At 41.8% G+C, this 18,300-nt stretch overlaps 1 protein-coding gene across 1 annotated transcript; it reads right to left on the reverse strand.

Annotated features, from left to right (window-relative positions):
* Positions 1–1,163: 1,163 nt before the first annotated feature.
* Positions 1,164–17,277, reverse strand: LOC139333543 (ceramide synthase 2-like). Its single transcript, XM_070966008.1, has 11 exons — positions 16,817–17,277; positions 10,933–11,106; positions 10,076–10,193; positions 9,858–9,976; positions 6,376–6,433; positions 6,035–6,085; positions 5,298–5,390; positions 4,681–4,809; positions 4,143–4,249; positions 3,906–4,059; positions 1,164–3,078 (listed from the first exon to the last, which is right to left on the reverse strand). The coding sequence occupies exons 2-11, from the start codon at positions 11,103–11,105 to the stop codon at positions 2,929–2,931; spliced, it is 1,152 nt and encodes a 383-aa protein (XP_070822109.1). The 5' UTR covers position 11,106; positions 16,817–17,277; the 3' UTR covers positions 1,164–2,928.
* Between the last annotated feature and the right edge of the window lie 1,023 nt (positions 17,278–18,300).

Raw genomic sequence — 18,300 nt, forward strand, 5'->3', positions numbered from 1 at the left:
CTATTTTCAGGTTAAAGGCCCGCATTCATAATGTTAGCCGATTAAAGAAGTTCACTGAAGTTTAAGTAACATGTGTAACATTTATGAGCAGCAATGTCACTGTAGGTCAATGTGGAGCCACCTTTAAGGAGGTCTTTTGAGCTACGTCAATGCTTTATATTTTCTTAACTGATCCTTCCTGTTATGTATGCAGACTATTATCTGCTTTTAACATCAGCTGTTAAACAAATGAAGAGGAGTAACAAGTGCAGTATTTTCACTGCAGTTAATGTAGTGGAGTAAAAGAGGGAAGTTGCACAAAATGGAAATACAATACAGCACAGAACAGTAATTGAGGAAATGCACAGGGCTGCTTTTCAATGCTGAGCACGCATATGTAATTTCAGTGAAATGCACTTTCAAAATTCAAAGTACTCAACAGGAAGTGGAATAGGCGCTTATTGTGTAAACAGTATTTTAATGTTGCAGCTGGTTGAGGTGGAGCTAACTACTTTGTATACTGCACCATTTAATCTGTATTTGCATTGTTTGTTTTAAGATGATCATATCTTTGTATGCAAAATGCAGAGTAACCAAGAGCTACAGCTGTCAGATAAATGTTGTGGGCTAACAAGTGCAGTGTTTCCCTCTGAAATGTAGTTTTAAGATTTACTTTTAGTTTTAAGAGTTACTTAAAAAAAAAAAAAAAATCAGACCTTTCCAGCTCAAAGAAAACCAATGTATCTACAAATAAGGTGATTTTGAATGTGGATTTTTCTTTAGTGAGGTGAGAAAATTCTCAAATTCCTTTTGCTAAATGACTTAAACCCTCATGGATTAGCTGGAAAGTTTATCGTCACAAAGCTGAAAACAGGCTGTTTTCCTGAGCTCGTTAAGTCGACTTTATGGAGATATGTGGTTCTTACAGGACACCACGCTACAAACATGCAATCTTATAGAAAATGATGCACGGCTGTGAATTAAAATACCAAACAGTACGTGAAGTAGTTCAAATTAGCTCTACCTTTAATACTTTTACTTAAGTATGGTTTTCAGCCTTGTATTGCAATGGAGTATTTTCACAGCTCTGTAAAAAGTCCTAATGTATTTTAATATTATATCAGATAAAGTTTCAAGAATTCTGTTGCATAAATAGATAAATAAAAACAACTCCAAAGCACTTTCATTGTGATTCATGATCTTTGCTTTTATTATCAACAACAATACTTAGTTATTAAACAAAAAAAAATAAAATAAAATAAAAAAAGAAATAGTAACACTGTAATTAGGACCCAGCTATTTCTTCTGTATCACCGGGGAAGAGAGGTCGCTGGTTGGTCTGGGTTAGTAAAAAAGAATGTGATGGTGGAATGAGGGTGAGTTTCAAAGGAAGGTCATTCATGAAGAGGAGAGAAGTGAGCGATGGATGAGACAGAGGAGGGAGGATGTGATGTCAGGTGGAGACAGAAGAGAAAAGAAGAGGAAGAGCTTCCCATACATTACAGATAAGGCACTTGACATACAAAAAAAAAAACTTTAAAGCATGACAACAAAACAGCAACACTCATTTTGTGAAGCCTCAAAACACTGAACTGCTAAAAACCAATTATCTTTTACCTTGACACCAATTAGCAATACCTGCAAACCCATTTCATACACAGTCATACCTAAGCCATTCACTTAGCTCAACACTTGAAGTCTAACCCAGGCACACACATAACCCAGGTCATTAGGCAGTGAACTCAATAAATCTGGTTCATTTTTGTAAAATCTGTAAATGGTTGACGCGTCACATTCCATTCAGCTGAGTAAAACACCCATTATTTCAACAGGGCAACCCACCTTTCCAATGATTTCATGAAGAGTTATTGGTTTTCAGTGGGTGGCTTCATCAGGGTAATTCAAGACTCAACTGGTTCAAACATCTTCAGATAAACCAGAGAGGAAAAACATTCAGCCTCGTCATCACTTGGCAGGAAGCTGTTCATGTTGCAGTCCTTGTGCTAAAGCACTGATTTGTGGGTATTTCTGATTGCTCAAATGGCAAAGAATTAAGAACCTCTGTGGGTCAGACAGCTCTTTTGGAAGCAGGAATTGTACGCTCGATTACGAACGGAACAGATATCAAAACAAGAAATAAGATTTTCTTGCTGTTTATTTACAAAACGGACACCGAATTTGCTCCTTAAACCTTACAAGGCAGACTACTTTATAAATGGCACAGGCCGCATTGGAGAGCAGAGGCACACAGTCCTACTGCCAGTTATTACAGTATGCAAGAGACACCGCATGTTTGTGCAAAGACGTTGCAATAGCTGAACATTTATGCAATTGCATAGACAGAAAATCAGGGAAATAAATGCCCTGTTGTTTCACTTTCATAAAACTCACTTTCACTCTTTTGTTCTTTTAGTAGAAAACAAAAAAGGTCCAATGAAATAAAGCAACAGAAGATTCAAGCAGAAAGCTTTAAAATGGCGTTTTAACAGCCGCTGGCTGGCTCTAAGGCACACAGAACAAGGGAAGCTTAAGTAGAAGCAGTATCGTCCTCCTCCCTCCCGCATCCTCTCCACACTTTGCTCCTCTCCATTTTCTCCCCTGTCTCTTTGAAATTTTGGGACCGACATCACACGCTGAGGATGATACTTTTTTCTCAGATGACAAAGCAAAAAAGCCATGCCACTTAGTGTTGTGTGTATCATCTGCTGGATCTCTGTGCCCTCTAAAAGTGCGAATGAACATGTGTGAGTGTGTTTCTGAGCTGTGCAAAAGTAACAGTGTCAAATTTCCTAAAGATACTTGCTGTTCTTGGTTTTATGGAATGATTCCCCCCACCTCCCTGACCCACACTCCTTGTTCTTTCTCCTTCTTTTACATCCCTCCCTCCTGCTCCCCCGCTGAGGGATATGAGTCCTTCTCACACTCTTTCATCCTGACGCTTGTTTGCTTTCACTCTGTCTTGCTGTGGTTGTTGTTGTGTACTGTGTGACCATTCTGCACTGGTCCATTTTTCTTCATGTCCTTTTTATTCTCCTCCTCCTCCTCCTCTTCGGACTCATCTGTTTCATCTTTGTCACTCCTTTCATCGTCCACTTTTTCCTGGAAGAAAAACAAAACGATCAATGAAAGAAAGAAGGCATTCGGAAACACATCATTAATGAAGGAGACCTTCTGCTCAAACTGTACTGGAGCTCTGGCCCGTATCAGAACAAATCATCCAGTTGCATGCATGGACATGTCATTGTGTGTGTGTGTGTGTGTGTGTGTGTGTGTGTGTGTGTGTGTGTGTGTGTGTGTGTGTGTGTGTGTGTGTGTGTGTGTGTGTGTGTGTGTGTGTGTGTATGTGTGTGTGTGAGCGAAGGGGGGGGGCATCTGGCTGTGCACAAGAGATCTGTAAGATGATATGAGATGTAATATTGTTGCATAGCTTTTATGGAATATCTTCTTATGTTGCACGCGTTTGTAGTTTTTATGTGTTATACTTTGTCTTGTGCGTCTTTATATTTGTCTGGTCATCAAGGCTGGATGATGAGGATGTAAGCACTTTGTTAGCGATGCCACTGACATCATTTGAGGCAAGTTATCAGACTTCACAAAACAGTGCCTGTTGCTGTTGAAGACCACAAGTTTGAAAATGTAAAATATTGGGGAGTTGAATTAAACAGAAGTGAGCTTATCAGACCTCTGTAGTCTGCTCTTCACCTCTGCATGAGGATGGCAGCTCAAGGCTACATTAGCCACTACTAGCATAACACACAGTAGATGCACATATTATTGTTTTTGCCTTTTTTTGTATTTTATTTTATCTTGTGGGTATTTAGTGTCTTTTCATCCCTGCAGGATGACAAAGACATGAGCCTTCTATGATTTCAAAGGATGAATAAACCGAATCTTGAACTTTGCATTAGATTTCCTTGTTTGCTTACATTGTTGGTAAGGAAGCGGACTGCTATGCGTACGATGAGGACAGCCCAGAAGATATGTAGACACTGCAGAATCATCAAAAGGCCGTTGAAAAAGTAGTAGCCAAAGAAGGGTTCATAGATGGTCACTGGGTAAACCCATGTACAGTAAATAATCCTGCAACAGAGATAAAGGGGATTAAGGACAAGGTAAATTAAATAACATGAAATGTGTTTTCTTGTGTGCGTGTGTGTGTATACCGGAAAGGGAAGATGACAAGGCGAGTGATTATAAAGATTGCAGCAAATACGATGAAGATGTAGTTGCAGGTGTTTCGCCACCCAGCATAGTTAAACATCTTTGCAGACTGTCAGAAAGAGAGACAGAGAAAGAAAATTTAGTGTTTTCAGACAAATGGATAACATACCTGAATAATGAAAATGGTCACTTGTTTGTTCTCCATCCCACTAAAGATAGCTAAAGTGCAGTTTCATCCACAAGGTGGCAGTGTTGCCATCACAATTTATCTTTGTTGAAGTTTCACAGTGCTTATTGGATCGTCAAAACTCAGCAGAGATGTAGCGTGTAAACAGGCTATACAGCATTTTTCTGTTTGGTGGATACAGTGACATGAACATAAAATGTGATGTGATTATTCATTGTGGCTCCGTTCATATTTACACATTCACTCTAAATCCCTCTTTACCGCATGCACTCTTCAATGGTTTGCTTGCCAAAGTGTGCTAATCAATATACTATGAATATTAAGTATGGCCATGACTCTTTGGAGACATTTACCTCAAGGAGGTAATCAGAGGAGTCATGCACCAGCATGATGAGAGTCCCAGCACGGATGTAGTTAACGCACCAGGAGAAGCTGATAAGGAGGATGGTTGCTACATGGTGAACAATCTGCTCCTTGAAGTCCTAAAGAGAAGGAGGCATGGCAAAAGGAGACATGGTATAACATGTTGGGACTGTGTACACAGTACCTGTGTGTTGCATGCTTTGAGTGAGTCTCCATGTGCTTGTGTGTAGTAAATCCTGCTTAAGAGGAAACTGGGTTATAATATTGAGGAACACGCTGTGCCTCTTTGTTAAGATTTTCCCCACTGTGCTCAGCTGACCCAGGCTGAGCAAAGTCCAAACACTCACTCACTCACACACACACACACACACACACACACACACACACACACACACACACACACACACACACACACACACACACACATTCCAACATGTGCAACAGTCTAATGTTCACAGACAGTCTGTATCAGATGTCAGACTTATCAGATAGTGACAGCAGACTTTGTCTTCCTCTTGCAAGTGGTAGTTCATGTCGTGGTGCCATGCAAGTCTTCTGTTTTTAGCTGAACTGAGGAGGAGAGTGTTCCCCTCATCGACTCACTCACTTTGCGTTTGACATCTGAAGCCACACTGAAGAGCAGAGAGCCGTAGAAACCCAGCTCAATCATGTAGTACCAATACTGAGATGGCAGGAGAGTCTGGAGAGGAAACAGATCTTTAATTTGAAAATCCATACACCAATGTGTTCAAGTCTACACTGGGAAGCAGGGCTGCAACTAACAATGGTTTTAATAAGAATTGTTTGGCCTATAAATGATGAAAAATGTCCATTTAAAAGTTTGTAGAGCCTCAGGTGACACATTCAAATAGCTTGTTTTATATAGTTAAGAATCCCAAAGATATTAAGTTGACTATTACGGAAGACAGACAGCTAACGAATACTGACGTTTGAGAGGCTGAAATGGATTCATTTTTGGCCTTTTTGCTTAAAAACTGCTGAATGATGAACCAATTTTCTAAATGAATAAGCCCTGCTGAACTCTGTATCAGGAGGGTGCCTTGTTATTTGTGTAGCAGGGTTTCTGCAGCGCTCACAAAATCAGATTCAAGACCTTTTAAAGATTATTTTTATGAAACTGAACACCTTCTATAGTCATTCCTGTCAAAGACTGACAGACAAAACAGTAGGGAGAATGAAGCCTACAATTATTTATTAAGTGCATTAATTGAATTGACACTTCAATCACACTTTGACAGTACTGTATTTAGTGTTTTTTAAGACCTTTCAACACCTGCAGATAACTTGGTACATTCAGAATGCATAGCCATCTCAGAGACGTACCAGCACAGGGAAGCCTTCCCACATCTCCTTCAGGTCATACAGCCAAGGTTTCTGGAAGGAGAGATGCGATGTGAATGAGACAGCAGAGCTCGACAGGTGTATTTATAACAACTGACTCAGCATGACAATGAGTCAGTGCTGCCCCTCTGGTTGTGCGGGAGCTGAGATTATCACAGCAAAAAAGGCCGACTACCATGGAAACCGTCAAGTTACAATGGCAGGGCGGGTGACGAATGAGGATGTGAATGTAAAGAGACGAGAAGAGGAGGAGGAGGAGGAGGAGGAGGAGGAGGAGGAGGAGGAGGAGGAGGAGGGGTTGAGGTTAACATGGCAGTACTCACATCGATGAGGGCGGCCAGGCCAGCAATGAAAGCAAGAAGGTAAAAGGTAAATCTCCAACTGCAAGAGAACACACACACATACAAACACACTTTCTACTCAGTCAATGGGGAAAAGACAGTCAACACATTTTCTACCAGCAGACACATAAATGCATCACATACGCACGCGTGCGCGTGCGCGCACACACACACACACACACATTTCTCGCTCAAAGTCACAAACACACAAGAGAAAAGTTGGAAAGAAATGCCAAGCTGAATGAGCAGCCTGGAAAAATCTGGTGAAGTACGCTGAGAATGTCAAATCAGGACACACACACACACACACACACACACACACACACACACATGCACGCACACACACACACACACACACACACACACACACACACACACACACAGAGCCATACACATGCTGACAGACAATGAGAACTGTCAGACAGTATCCTCCCTGTTAATATCCTGTAACAGAGACAGTGAGGGGGTCATCCCCACTGCAGCCAGGTGTAGAGAGGGGAATTCACACAGAAAGCACAGCAGCAGCAGCAGAGACAGAGACACAAAGAAAGAGAAGAGAAGGGTCAACACGGGGAAAGACGAGGCAGTGAGAGTGTGAGAGGTACACCAGTGGTGGGAAATAAGGGAGAGAGACAGAAAGCCTGTTGTGTGCACACAAACAATAGACTGATTCAGAAGAGAAATGTCGTAACACACACAGCGAAAGACACACCATAACCAGGGAGTGACAAGCATGCGCATGCACATCCTCACGAGCATCATATGCACAACATCAATCCTATAGAGACCAGTTTAGCAGTTTTCACACATATACAGCAGAAAAAGAAACGTCTTCTTGCATATTAAAGGGTCACTTCATTTTCGTAATGCAGATAGTTTTGCTCTGTGTGAAAATCTATCCCAAACTTTATCTGAAGCTAATATTAGGCCTCGGGAGTCTCAGACAAATCAAGAAGTTACAAAGTCACAGCCTTTTTGGCACAAACTTCCCACTTGGTGTTACTATCCTTCACCGCAGGCCAGCACGGAAACACAAAGTGGATTCTGTCACTTCTATTGGAAGAAATTATTCCAGCAGGCATGTAAATAATGTGCACCCATCCTCAAAAATGTAGAAGTGGAAACAGACAAGTTTTCCAGCCCAAGAGTTTCCAAGTGGTATCACTGTTGTCACCACTGTCGAGCCCAGCAACTACCAAAAACACTGCATTTGTTTCCAAATTTCCATGAAAAAACACCACTTTGGAAAGAGAAGAAGAGAAAGAAGCGTGTCCACTGAAGGGGAGCAGTTAAAATGTCATAATTTCAGATAATAACATCATTTGAGTATTGCTTCGTGCAAACAAGTAACTACACCAGGGGGTTGGGGTCAGAGTGAAGGGTGGAAACATGAGGAGAAAAAGCATGAGTTCATTCATTCATTTAGTCGATAATGGAGATAATGGAGACATGAAAGCAGACAGAAACAGTGCCACCCTGACTGCATCGCCAGCCAGCCTTCATTTTCCTGGGAGATCGCACCGAGCGGCAGACAGAAATGCAAAGTGAAAATGCGGCTTATAGGAAACGCAGAAGGTGTTATTACTCTATAGCCGCATTTATTTCACACTAAGTTAGAGCAAAAAAAATACGCCTGCTGAGAAAAACATGGAAATTTGAACGCCTGCACCTCCAAACAAATGAGGAATTCCATCCAGCTGAGGAAAACCCTGTGATCTGGTCAAAAGCTCCAGAGCACCTACTGAGTGGGCCTTGTGGTGAGACTGTTTTTGGTCTGTCACGAGAATGATTTTTATGTTTCAAGCAGTTCCAATGAAAGCTGTGTCATCTTGTGATTTAGGTGAACTGGCCCATTGAATCACATGATTTTATGGATCTGTCAACCAGTGTTAAAGGGTAATACATTACTATTATCACATTACATTAGTCTGCAATGCAGTGATGGAATGCACTACTGTTCCTAAATTCAATAATCCCATGGAAGGTACTAATCAAACAATTATGTTGTTACTTGCATTACCTAAATTCTTCAAGTATTTGCTGCATAAAGGGGCTGAAAAAACTATCAAACGTGCTGACTACAGAGTGTGGCGTTTACGCAATGCTTGAGCGACAGACTCCCGCCTTCTTTGCTGTCAATGTGGAGGATACAGCGTCCTTCAGCTTTAACACTGAAGTATATCTGAAGATATCTGGTGTCAGAGATGGAGACCCTGAAGGAACAGGATGCTTGACAAAATGATTTGAGAGACTCCTCCTAATAGTAGTTGCAATAATCACAAGAAACAAGATCAATTAGTCTATCTTAAAGCTGTGGTTTGGTGAGCGAGCGACTCGAGTGAGTTTGTTTGTGTGTTTGCTTTTTTTCCGTCCTGTCTGCCATCATCTAATGGTATTTGGAAGGCGAGTATGTTATATTATTTCATTTATTTATTTTGTGGCAAATAATATTTGTAGCAGGCGGTGTTATGGAGGCCAACCTCTTTAATGTTGTTTTATATATTGATATAGTTTTACCTTGAGGCAGTTATTGGCACTGCCGGTGCCAGACATGTGATTCATTTCTCTGTGAAGTGCCCTCTGGGGTGGTTTTCACCAACTTTGCTTGACTTTGTGGCACTACTTAAGTAAAGAGCATAAAATGAAGACCTTGTCCTCCTTATTAGAACATAGCTTTGTCCTGATAACATGGCATATGTTAACTGGTAGTCACATGACAATGCATCTCAGGTGAGAGCAGATGACAAATAATATGTAATACATTACTTTTTTGAGTATTGACATGAAGTATGACCATGACAGATAAGCTAATGTTAACTACAGTAGCATCACTACAAAGAACTTATACACTGAACACAAAATATGTGATGGACTAAAGCACAGATCACCTATGAACATGTTGACATGCATATCATTGCATATTTGCCTGTGTATCAGTCCTAGCCATGCTAACAGAATTATGCTAGCTGCATATCTTTTCAGTGTCATCTGTTGCCACCGTGTGTCATCCGCGTGAATCCTGGCAGCTGATACAGGCTCGTTTCAGCAGCCTTGTATTATCGGGTGATCATGCTGTTGGTTTAGCTTCTGCTACACTTAATGCTCACACACAAAAATAACCAACAGTGGTGACAGAGTCCCTGTTGCTGAGGCCCTGTGCTAATGAGCGTGCGGATGGCTGGATTTGTGTGTGTGTGAGTAGAGTGTGGACTACAGGCCTGGTAGCAGCAGAGTGACACTGTAATGAGTGCATGTTAAAAATAGAGGGCTACTCTGTGCTCATATAGCTGGAGGAACGCAAGGCTGAGCAGCTGCTTTGACCTGCTCCATGACTCTAAAGAAGCATGTGTATACATGTATAAAAGTGTGTGTGTGTGTGTGTGTGTGTGTGTGTGTGTGTGTGTGTGTGTGTGTGTGTGTGTGTGTGTGTGTGTGTGTGTGTGTGTGTCTGTCAGTCTCTTTACCTGGCCTCTCGAAACTTTTTGAGCAAACTTGGTCTGTCCTGGTTACGTCGTCTCCTGAACCATCGCTGAACTTGTCTTTCTGAATAGCCAGTCTGCTTGCAAAGACTTGCTATTGAAGTCTGAGAACAGCACAAAGAGGTCACATTTAAGTATCTAATTTCCTGACAACACACACAGCATGGTGCTCTGTCTTTTTAAGTGTGTGCGCGCACATCTACCTGTATGGGGTTTTTGGTAATGTTACAGTAGTAGGACTCCAGTGTGGGATTGTGAGGGGCTTTGAGCCGTGCTGTGTCTTTCACCCCGAGCAGAGAAGCCAAGGGTGCAGCCACTGTCCTGCAATCACAAGAAGGTTGTCGAGATTAAAGGGAGATGAAATGCAGAGAGGAAGCAAAGATGCAGTACAGAGTGTAATCATGGAAACGCTCTTGATCTGAATTACCCAAATTTCAGGGAAATGAAGGTAACAGAGACAAAGAGCTATTTAAATGATTTGAGGTTGATGTAAGTCAGGCTACAAACCAAAGAGCAAGAAGCATCATTCAGATTTATAGACAGCATTTAAATGTAATACTACTGTTATTTGGTTGCTTGTTTCTCTTATCATATTTCTCAAGGAGCCCACATTATTATAAGTTATCACTCAATGACTGGATGGGGGGTTGAAATAAAAACAATAATGAGAAAGAAGCTTCTTGGAATCAGCAATAAAGCACAGGTGGACACGATTTTCTGATTTCCAAAAGATTAACTGTTGGAAACAGGAACACGGTGCTTGTGTGAGAAACAGTGAGTGACTTGAAAGAAGGAAGTTTCACATATTATAAAGTATGGCACAGCTGGGGAATATCAAACAACTGCTGGTAAAAAAAAGCAAGAGATAAAAACTGCATTCTGTAAAATAATGTAATTAGAGGTCAGAGGATGAGATAAATGGCGGCAGATTAAAGGAGACAGAAAAGGAAGACAAGACAGTGGTCAAAGGAAAAAGACAAGCGTTAGACTGGACACAAGCAAAAGAATCAATAACCAAAGAAATAGATATCGGGACAGGCAGCGTGAAAAATGGACTGACCTTTCAAAGATCTGACGGATAATGAGGAAAAAAAGGGCAATGGGCAGTGCCACCCACAAGTCCTGGGCTTTGGCGTATACTCGTCCATCCCGATCCTCCAGGTCGGCCCAGCCCAGGCCCTCTGGAAACCACAGCCGCTCCTGCCAGAACCACTCACTCAGCCCAGACATCATCCTGCAACACGGGACACACAAGGAGTCAGCACCAACTCTGTGGGTTTATTAGGCTGTAAAGTTCAAGTCTGAAGAACCCAAGATACAGAATCACACCCTAAGAAAACCAAAATGAAGACACTGTTGCCCCTAAAATCTGAATCAACAAGCAGTCTATAGGGACAGCAACTATAGAGTGTTGGCTATGTATATATGGGAAGACATATGTGATTAGGAATGCGTGGTACCATGTAATTAAGAGAATTAGATGAAGGTATGATTGTTTCCGCCTCACTGGACGCCTGGTTGTAGGTTTTTCCTAATGCATAAAACAGAGCACAAGCAGTGTGCAGGCAGGGAGCTCAGGAGGCCCACGTGAGGGAGGAAAACTCAGACCAACAACTGAGCTTCTTGCTTTCAACACCAGCGCTTTCCTAAACTGTCAATAGCAGCTGCAGGAGCTGTGTTTTATTCAAAGAGTACAGAGATGAATATTTCTGCTGCTAAGTTCAGGGAGTGGCAGAGAAAGAGAGTAAAAGGGGTGGCAGTGAGGGAGAACTAGCGTCTGAGGGATGTGAGTCATGATTCATCCATATGTGCAGAGCAGCGGGGGCGCCCCCACACGCTCCGTCCCTGGAGTCCCCTTGCAGATCTACAGCAACTCCCCTCCCAACTCACTGCAGCTGTACATGCCAAAGCCCTGGAACCGCTTCACTTCCACTCCCATCCCCGCCCTGCTGCTCCCTGGCAGTAATCAAGAAGGATTCCCTCTTTGGCCCACAGAGCCAAAGCTATGTGTAATGCTCTCCCTGCACTGGCTTTAAAATATGCAGCTGAAATTAGACCTGGATGTAAGGAACTGTACTTCACGCATAGGATTCACAAAAAAATTAACGTTGCTTTGAGGATTAAAGACATGTTTTTACATAACCCTTATTTCTTTTCACTGACGTTAAGGGCTGTAACTAACTATTATTTTCATTAACAAATAAACTACAGATTATTTCATCGATTAATCGTTTGTTTTACAAAATATCAGAAAAAGCGAGGGGGGGGGGATCTGGCATTTTAACGCGTAATCACATTGTAAAGGAGACATGGCAATATTAACTGTTTTTTCCAGAGTGACTCACCCCACCTTTAATAAGCTGGAACCACAGTACCTATGGCATGTTTGCTTAAAAAGTGACTCAAACAACTACTTAATTGATTAAAATGGTTACTGTTTCCTAATCGACTCATCACCCCATCATGTCAGCTTTGAAAAAGCTGCAAAATGTTAAACACTGTGGAAGACGCACAAGAACATTGTCATGATTCAGGAGCAATCAGATTGAGAAACCTGACCAGTTATTTCACGAAAGCTTACTGTGCAGTTTTACAAACACATTTCAATACAAGAAAGTCTTGAAGTTTGACACCCTGCTTTTATTGCTACGTTAATCCCTGACTAGATCGTTAAATACAGCTAATTCAGATCAGTTCTTGGTGTTTGACGCTGACGGACTACCGTTCATTAAGTCAGTACTAAAGAAACAAGCGGCTGCTGGTTGTAGCCTCTGACGCTGTCCATGAGACAGTATCATGGGTGAGTGTGTCAGTTGTTTTCCACATCATGTCATGTTAGTCATGGCCCCCATTTCCTGTTGCAACAGCACGGCTGGCCGAGCGCAGGGCTTTCCCCCCTCTCTCTCTCTCTCCTAACACAGGTGGTGGTGGATGACATATTTTTTCCCAGTCATTTCGCCAACTCTTTCACTTCAGTAGCACAACATCTCACTTCTCCTGCAGTGTCCAGATCTTGTGAGATCTGCTGAACAGCATATTTTTAGCAGCGTAATCTCACCAAAAACAGATAACTACATGATGCTCTGAGCACAAATGAAAATGGCTAAAACGGCAGAAGAAGTTACATTTTGCATTGTTGCTGAGTGGACTTTATATATATTAAGATATTGTTAGGGTTACTAGATATCATGCAGTGAATTCAGCATGTTAAAACTCTTTACCCCACACAGCTTTTCTAACACTACATTCCATTGGCCCACAGGATCATATGACCAGACTCTGACCATTTCAAAGGCCCAATAAAAATAAAGGATGCCTCTGGCAGGGGAGGGAGAAAGGAAGTTCGCTGACTGTCCCCTCTCTCTCTTTCTCACTATGAATATACATCACAAGGATATGGTGATTGTAAACAGAAATCCAGCATCAGGCCGGCAGGGTACAGCTCCAGATGTTACTGATGTGCTTCTTTTCAGCTCTATCTGATGTTTACAAAGCCATAATGCAGTTTCTCAAATCTTGATGAAATGAAAGGGATCAAGCCTCAAAAGAAAACCTTAACAGACGAGACTGGAACCTGGTACAGAGTCCAGGAATAGTTGGAGAATGTAAACATGCTGCCACCATACAGAGAGAGCGCTCCAGCTGCCCCATTCACTCTCCATGCATGAATAACATCTTATGGACTTTTACAGTCACCCAATACTTTGTTTATGTGAATGATGGGAGACTGAGTCGACTACAGGAACACAAGTCATAAGACAGTAGCAATATGCTATGACTGTGAGTCACTAATAACATGCCATCTATGTGTGTATAACTACCCATTTACTCATATCTATCCATACTTAGACAGCTGACTCATTCAAACCGCAACTTTTAAAAATTACTAGGAAACAGGCACAGAGAGAAGAGAGAGGTTAGATTGGGAACACTGTGGACTACCTAACATGAGAGGTCAAAGCTGAGTGTTCAGGACTTCAGGTTTGAAAAGTCAAGATACAGAGTGGCACATGGACTACATGGTGATGTTGCAAAAGGTCACAAGTCGAGAATCAGAATGTGGCTGAGTCAGCAAGTAAGTCAGCAGCCCGAAATCATTTCATGGCCTTGCACGTTACTGTCTCTCAACTGGGTTTCACTACAGTATTGGATGATTAGGGCAACAGTGTAGTAGATGCACATATGCAGGCAAACTCAAACTGCCTATGAATGAACTACTACAAGCCTAACACCAGCGGAGAATAGACTTCAATACTTCTTGAGTACTGACTGAAATATATCTCTAGCCCCAAGTGCGTGACAGGTTTCGAAAGTTGGCAGTGAATGCTTGGTCTTGTTCACTTATTCTTTGATTACATATTTCCTGAACTGAATCATTGTCATGCTAGATTTAGATTGCATTATATTTAGGCAAAGGTCCTCATATGGATCCTTTAAATGAAGAAATGCAACACTAAGTTCATCTTATGTCACATACCAGTACCATTTGCTATCAGTGATAAAGCTCTGGTATCATATTAGCACCCGTGTTGTAAGATTTGAAATGATACCCAGCTTGAAGACTGACATTTTTATTTACTGCATATCGGGCTGATAGTGACACTGAGTCCCTGAGAACAGCTACAACAAAACAGGTTAGAAACCACTGACACAGTAAATCTGACTATTGATTCAAATATTGTAGTAGTCCCCCTCTGCCATTAAAATGATGTAATGGGTCCCCTTTCCAAACAGAGACAATAACCTGTAAAGCACTTAATTAGTATGTTATTTAATATAGCATTACATCATCCATCGACAAAGTGTTTTTCAGCAAGAAATCTGATAATCACTTAATCATTTGAGGCACACGGACTGCTTCCAGCTTCTCACATGAGAATATTTGATGATTTCTCTGTCACAGTATAGTAACTGAATATTTGGGAACGGACTGGAGCAAACGATCCATTTAATAAATACTTGCCATTCAGCCACTGATAATGACGTTTTCCTGCAATTTCAAAATTGATGACAGTAGAAAGTTTGAACTCACCGAATGTACTCGTGAAATGTTCACGGTGTTGCAGCTACCCCGAAAACATTAATATTAGCTCTCAAAAAAAATCACATACTTGAGTAGATGTAAGTAAGTGATTAAGTAACCTTATGTACTGACATCCTTCATCTCATGCAGCCACAGAAGAAATACTGAATGCACATATTGTGGGATGAAGTTGCAGCTCATGCTTTCTGCACATGGTTCATTAGCTGTAACTCAGGTCATGCTTTCTGTGGGTGGGTCTGTACACATCCTTCACATTTTCGACTTTCTTCTGGTTCTGAAAACAGTTCAGTGAAATTTCATTAAAGTACAAGCTACAGTGGTTAGGCAAACACAGAGGTTGCAGAAAATGACTCACTGCAAGTGGGAGAAAATGTAAAATCATCCCAAGACCAGACAGTCAGTCTGCAGTGATCTGTGTTATCAGTGTTATCCAATCTTCTGTGTTTTAGAAGAAAGTCAACTTCAATGTCTTTGACATGAATTATTGATGAGGTGATTCAATCAGTCAGCAGACTGATCTGAATAGGCCTATTCAGGAGGTGTGAGGGTAATACTGTCAGGCTGATTCTCTTCTGACTGGAAGCAGGCCACTTCTGCCCTTTGAGTAAGTTACTTTGCACAGAGCAATTAGATTGGCTCCTGGATATACAGTATGCGCGGCTATTCCTTCTGTTGAGTGGAAGCTCTGAGGGATAATGATCATCTAACACTTGCAACACTGAGGTACTGCTGTGCAAAGGTAGTGAAGGCAACTGCTTGAGGTTATTTTATAGCAGATGTGATCATTGACAGATGATAGTTGGAAATTATTTTATGCCTAGGTAAGTAAGAGATACACAAAACAATGAATATAAAACATTTTGTTCTTTTGTTTGTTTAGACTGTTGTGGTTTTGTGGGACTTCACCTATGGACTGAAGTTTGACCTGGGTGCAACGCTTTCATCAGTGAAAGGGTTTCTCTTGATGAATCATTTAGTGAGCCTCACAAATTGTCAATCACAGACAATCAGCATCTGGTAGTCTGCAAGAGGTGAAAAATATTATCAATATACTTGCAGCTGGAGAGTAATTTTATATCACTTGACTACTTCATTAACTGACTAATTCTTTCAGCACTACTGTCAGGAATTATGTCCTGTGGAACCCTTACAGTAGTACCCATTGGGTAACATGACCTTTGACCGTTCAAGTCACAGATTTGCATAACTTTGAATGAGTGTGAATGAACATACACAGTCTGATTTGAAGTATCTCAATTTGTGATATTCTTATTCCCTAAATTTTCAGTGGCTTCCCCTCACATGGCTTCATGCTAGCTTTTACTCTTCAAGAAAATAGCAGAAAGGCTAAATGAAGACCACAATGGTGCCAGTGTGTGTGTGTGTGTGTGGGGGGGGGGGGGGGGGGGTGTCCCAAACAAAAATCACTGTGATCAAAAACAAAAATCTTTTAAAATGGTCTATACGTGGCCTCATGTCTGTCTGTAACACGGGGTGTTCTATCCGTGCCCTGTAGTTGTGTACTTAGGGTGATAATGTGGCATAACCTGCTGCTAGTTAGCAAACTTTAGACACCGACCCTCCACTGGGCCACAAGCCAGGCAGCCCTCGTGCCTTCACGTCAGACAACAAAGGTTAACGGTTATTAACGTACTTTGGTCCCAACTCTACAACTCTGCAATTTGTGTTGTTATTTTTGTCTGGTGGTTTGTTTATTTGTTTTTTCTACCGTTAAAACCTCCCAAAGAGGCCTGTTACATTTAATTAACTGATTCCGACATGAATGCGTAATGACGTCTGAGCGAAGAGGGGATGCGGAGCGTGCGCCCACCGCTAGCCCACTCACGCGCACATAAATGAATAACGCCTACTTGCTGACATGAAAGTGAAACGTACTTACTTTGGTGTTTTTCACCGCAGTGAAGCGTAAAATGCGGCTTGTGGAAAGATGACGAAAATGTTGGTCTCTTCCCTCAAAGTCGTCCTGGTTCCCACCTAGCTTGCTAGCTGAAAACCTAACGGTCCTGTTGAGAGTGCCCAGCCCGCTGGTTGTTCTCAAGGTGGCCAAGTTTAGTATCCGGGTGGATTTTTACATCTTTCCATGGCGAACAAAGTTTGTTTTTCCTCTTAATTAAAACATCGATGTGATGTGAAAACAAAAAGTAGCTGCAGACGGGAGAGTGTGTGAGACGCTGCAATGCGACCGGCAATTTTTCTCCCAACAGTTAAGTCTATTTTCTCTCTCGTCGTGTTCCTGCTAATTTTTCCCTACTTGTGTGCAGTCGGCGGGGTCTGTCTGGGTGTCTGGCCGGGTGGAGGCTGAGGTCGGGCCGGCACGAGTGCGGACTGAGGGGTGCAGACAGAGGGAGGAGTGAGGGGGTAACGGAGAGGGAGGGACGCAGATGACGTCTGAGCGGACGAGAGAGCGCGCGCACACACACACACACACGCACACACATCAGCATTTTGTTTCCGCTCGGACAAAAGTTTTGCCCTCTTCCTTTGTACAGATGAGAACCGGGGTAATGAGCATCAGACCCCCGCAGTCTGTTTCATCGTATTTATAATCACACAAGCCTTCATTTTCATGTTTTCATGAATGATAATCTACTATTTTTCTCGGCTGTGTGTCAGATTGTTCACCGGAGTCAAAGCCTTTACCCTAGTTTCTATGGCTGACCTTTGACCTTCTTGTTATTTGTAAATGTAGCACAATCTTACTGTTGCATTCATTTACTGATTGAAATGTGAAATTAATCTTAATGACTGTTAAAACTCATAGTATTCATATATATGTATGTTATATTTCTTTCAATGTTGAACTGCCCTTGTTACCCATTGACCAACAACTGCTTTTGTGGTGTATGAGACTCACCTTATCTCCAGCCTGGAAACCAGTTTTGATCACCTTTGGCTTTTTTTTTTTTTTTTTTTTTTTTTTTAAGACAAAAAGCAGTTCCAAACGATTTCCTCTGCAGGTCTGTGTAGTTTTCCTGTGATATTTGTACCAAAGCGCTTTTTCAAAGGGGGTAGAGAAAGGTTATCCCCTATCCTTCTGACCCATGAACTATAAAACAGGCATGTGAGGGCTTGCAGGCCGACATGCTGTACAGAATGACATAAGGCCAACTGACCTGGAGCCTGTAAAAGGGCTCGCTCCAGATAGTAACAGTTTGCACGCATGCAACAGGTTGAATAGACAAGGTCAGGTTGCCACATATGAACAGTCAGCGCAACCTCTCTTGATCTTGTTTAATTTAACATTTACCTTAAAAAACAATAGGTTGTAACGGCCACCTAACTGCCTCATGCATCATTTTTATGAAGTTAAAGAAATGTTTTTGAATTAAATCTTAAAATATGCCCCGTGTCCTATCTTCATAT

Source organism: Chaetodon trifascialis, chromosome 7 (assembly GCF_039877785.1).
Source record: "Chaetodon trifascialis isolate fChaTrf1 chromosome 7, fChaTrf1.hap1, whole genome shotgun sequence".
Classification (NCBI taxonomy): domain Eukaryota; kingdom Metazoa; phylum Chordata; class Actinopteri; order Chaetodontiformes; family Chaetodontidae; genus Chaetodon; species Chaetodon trifascialis.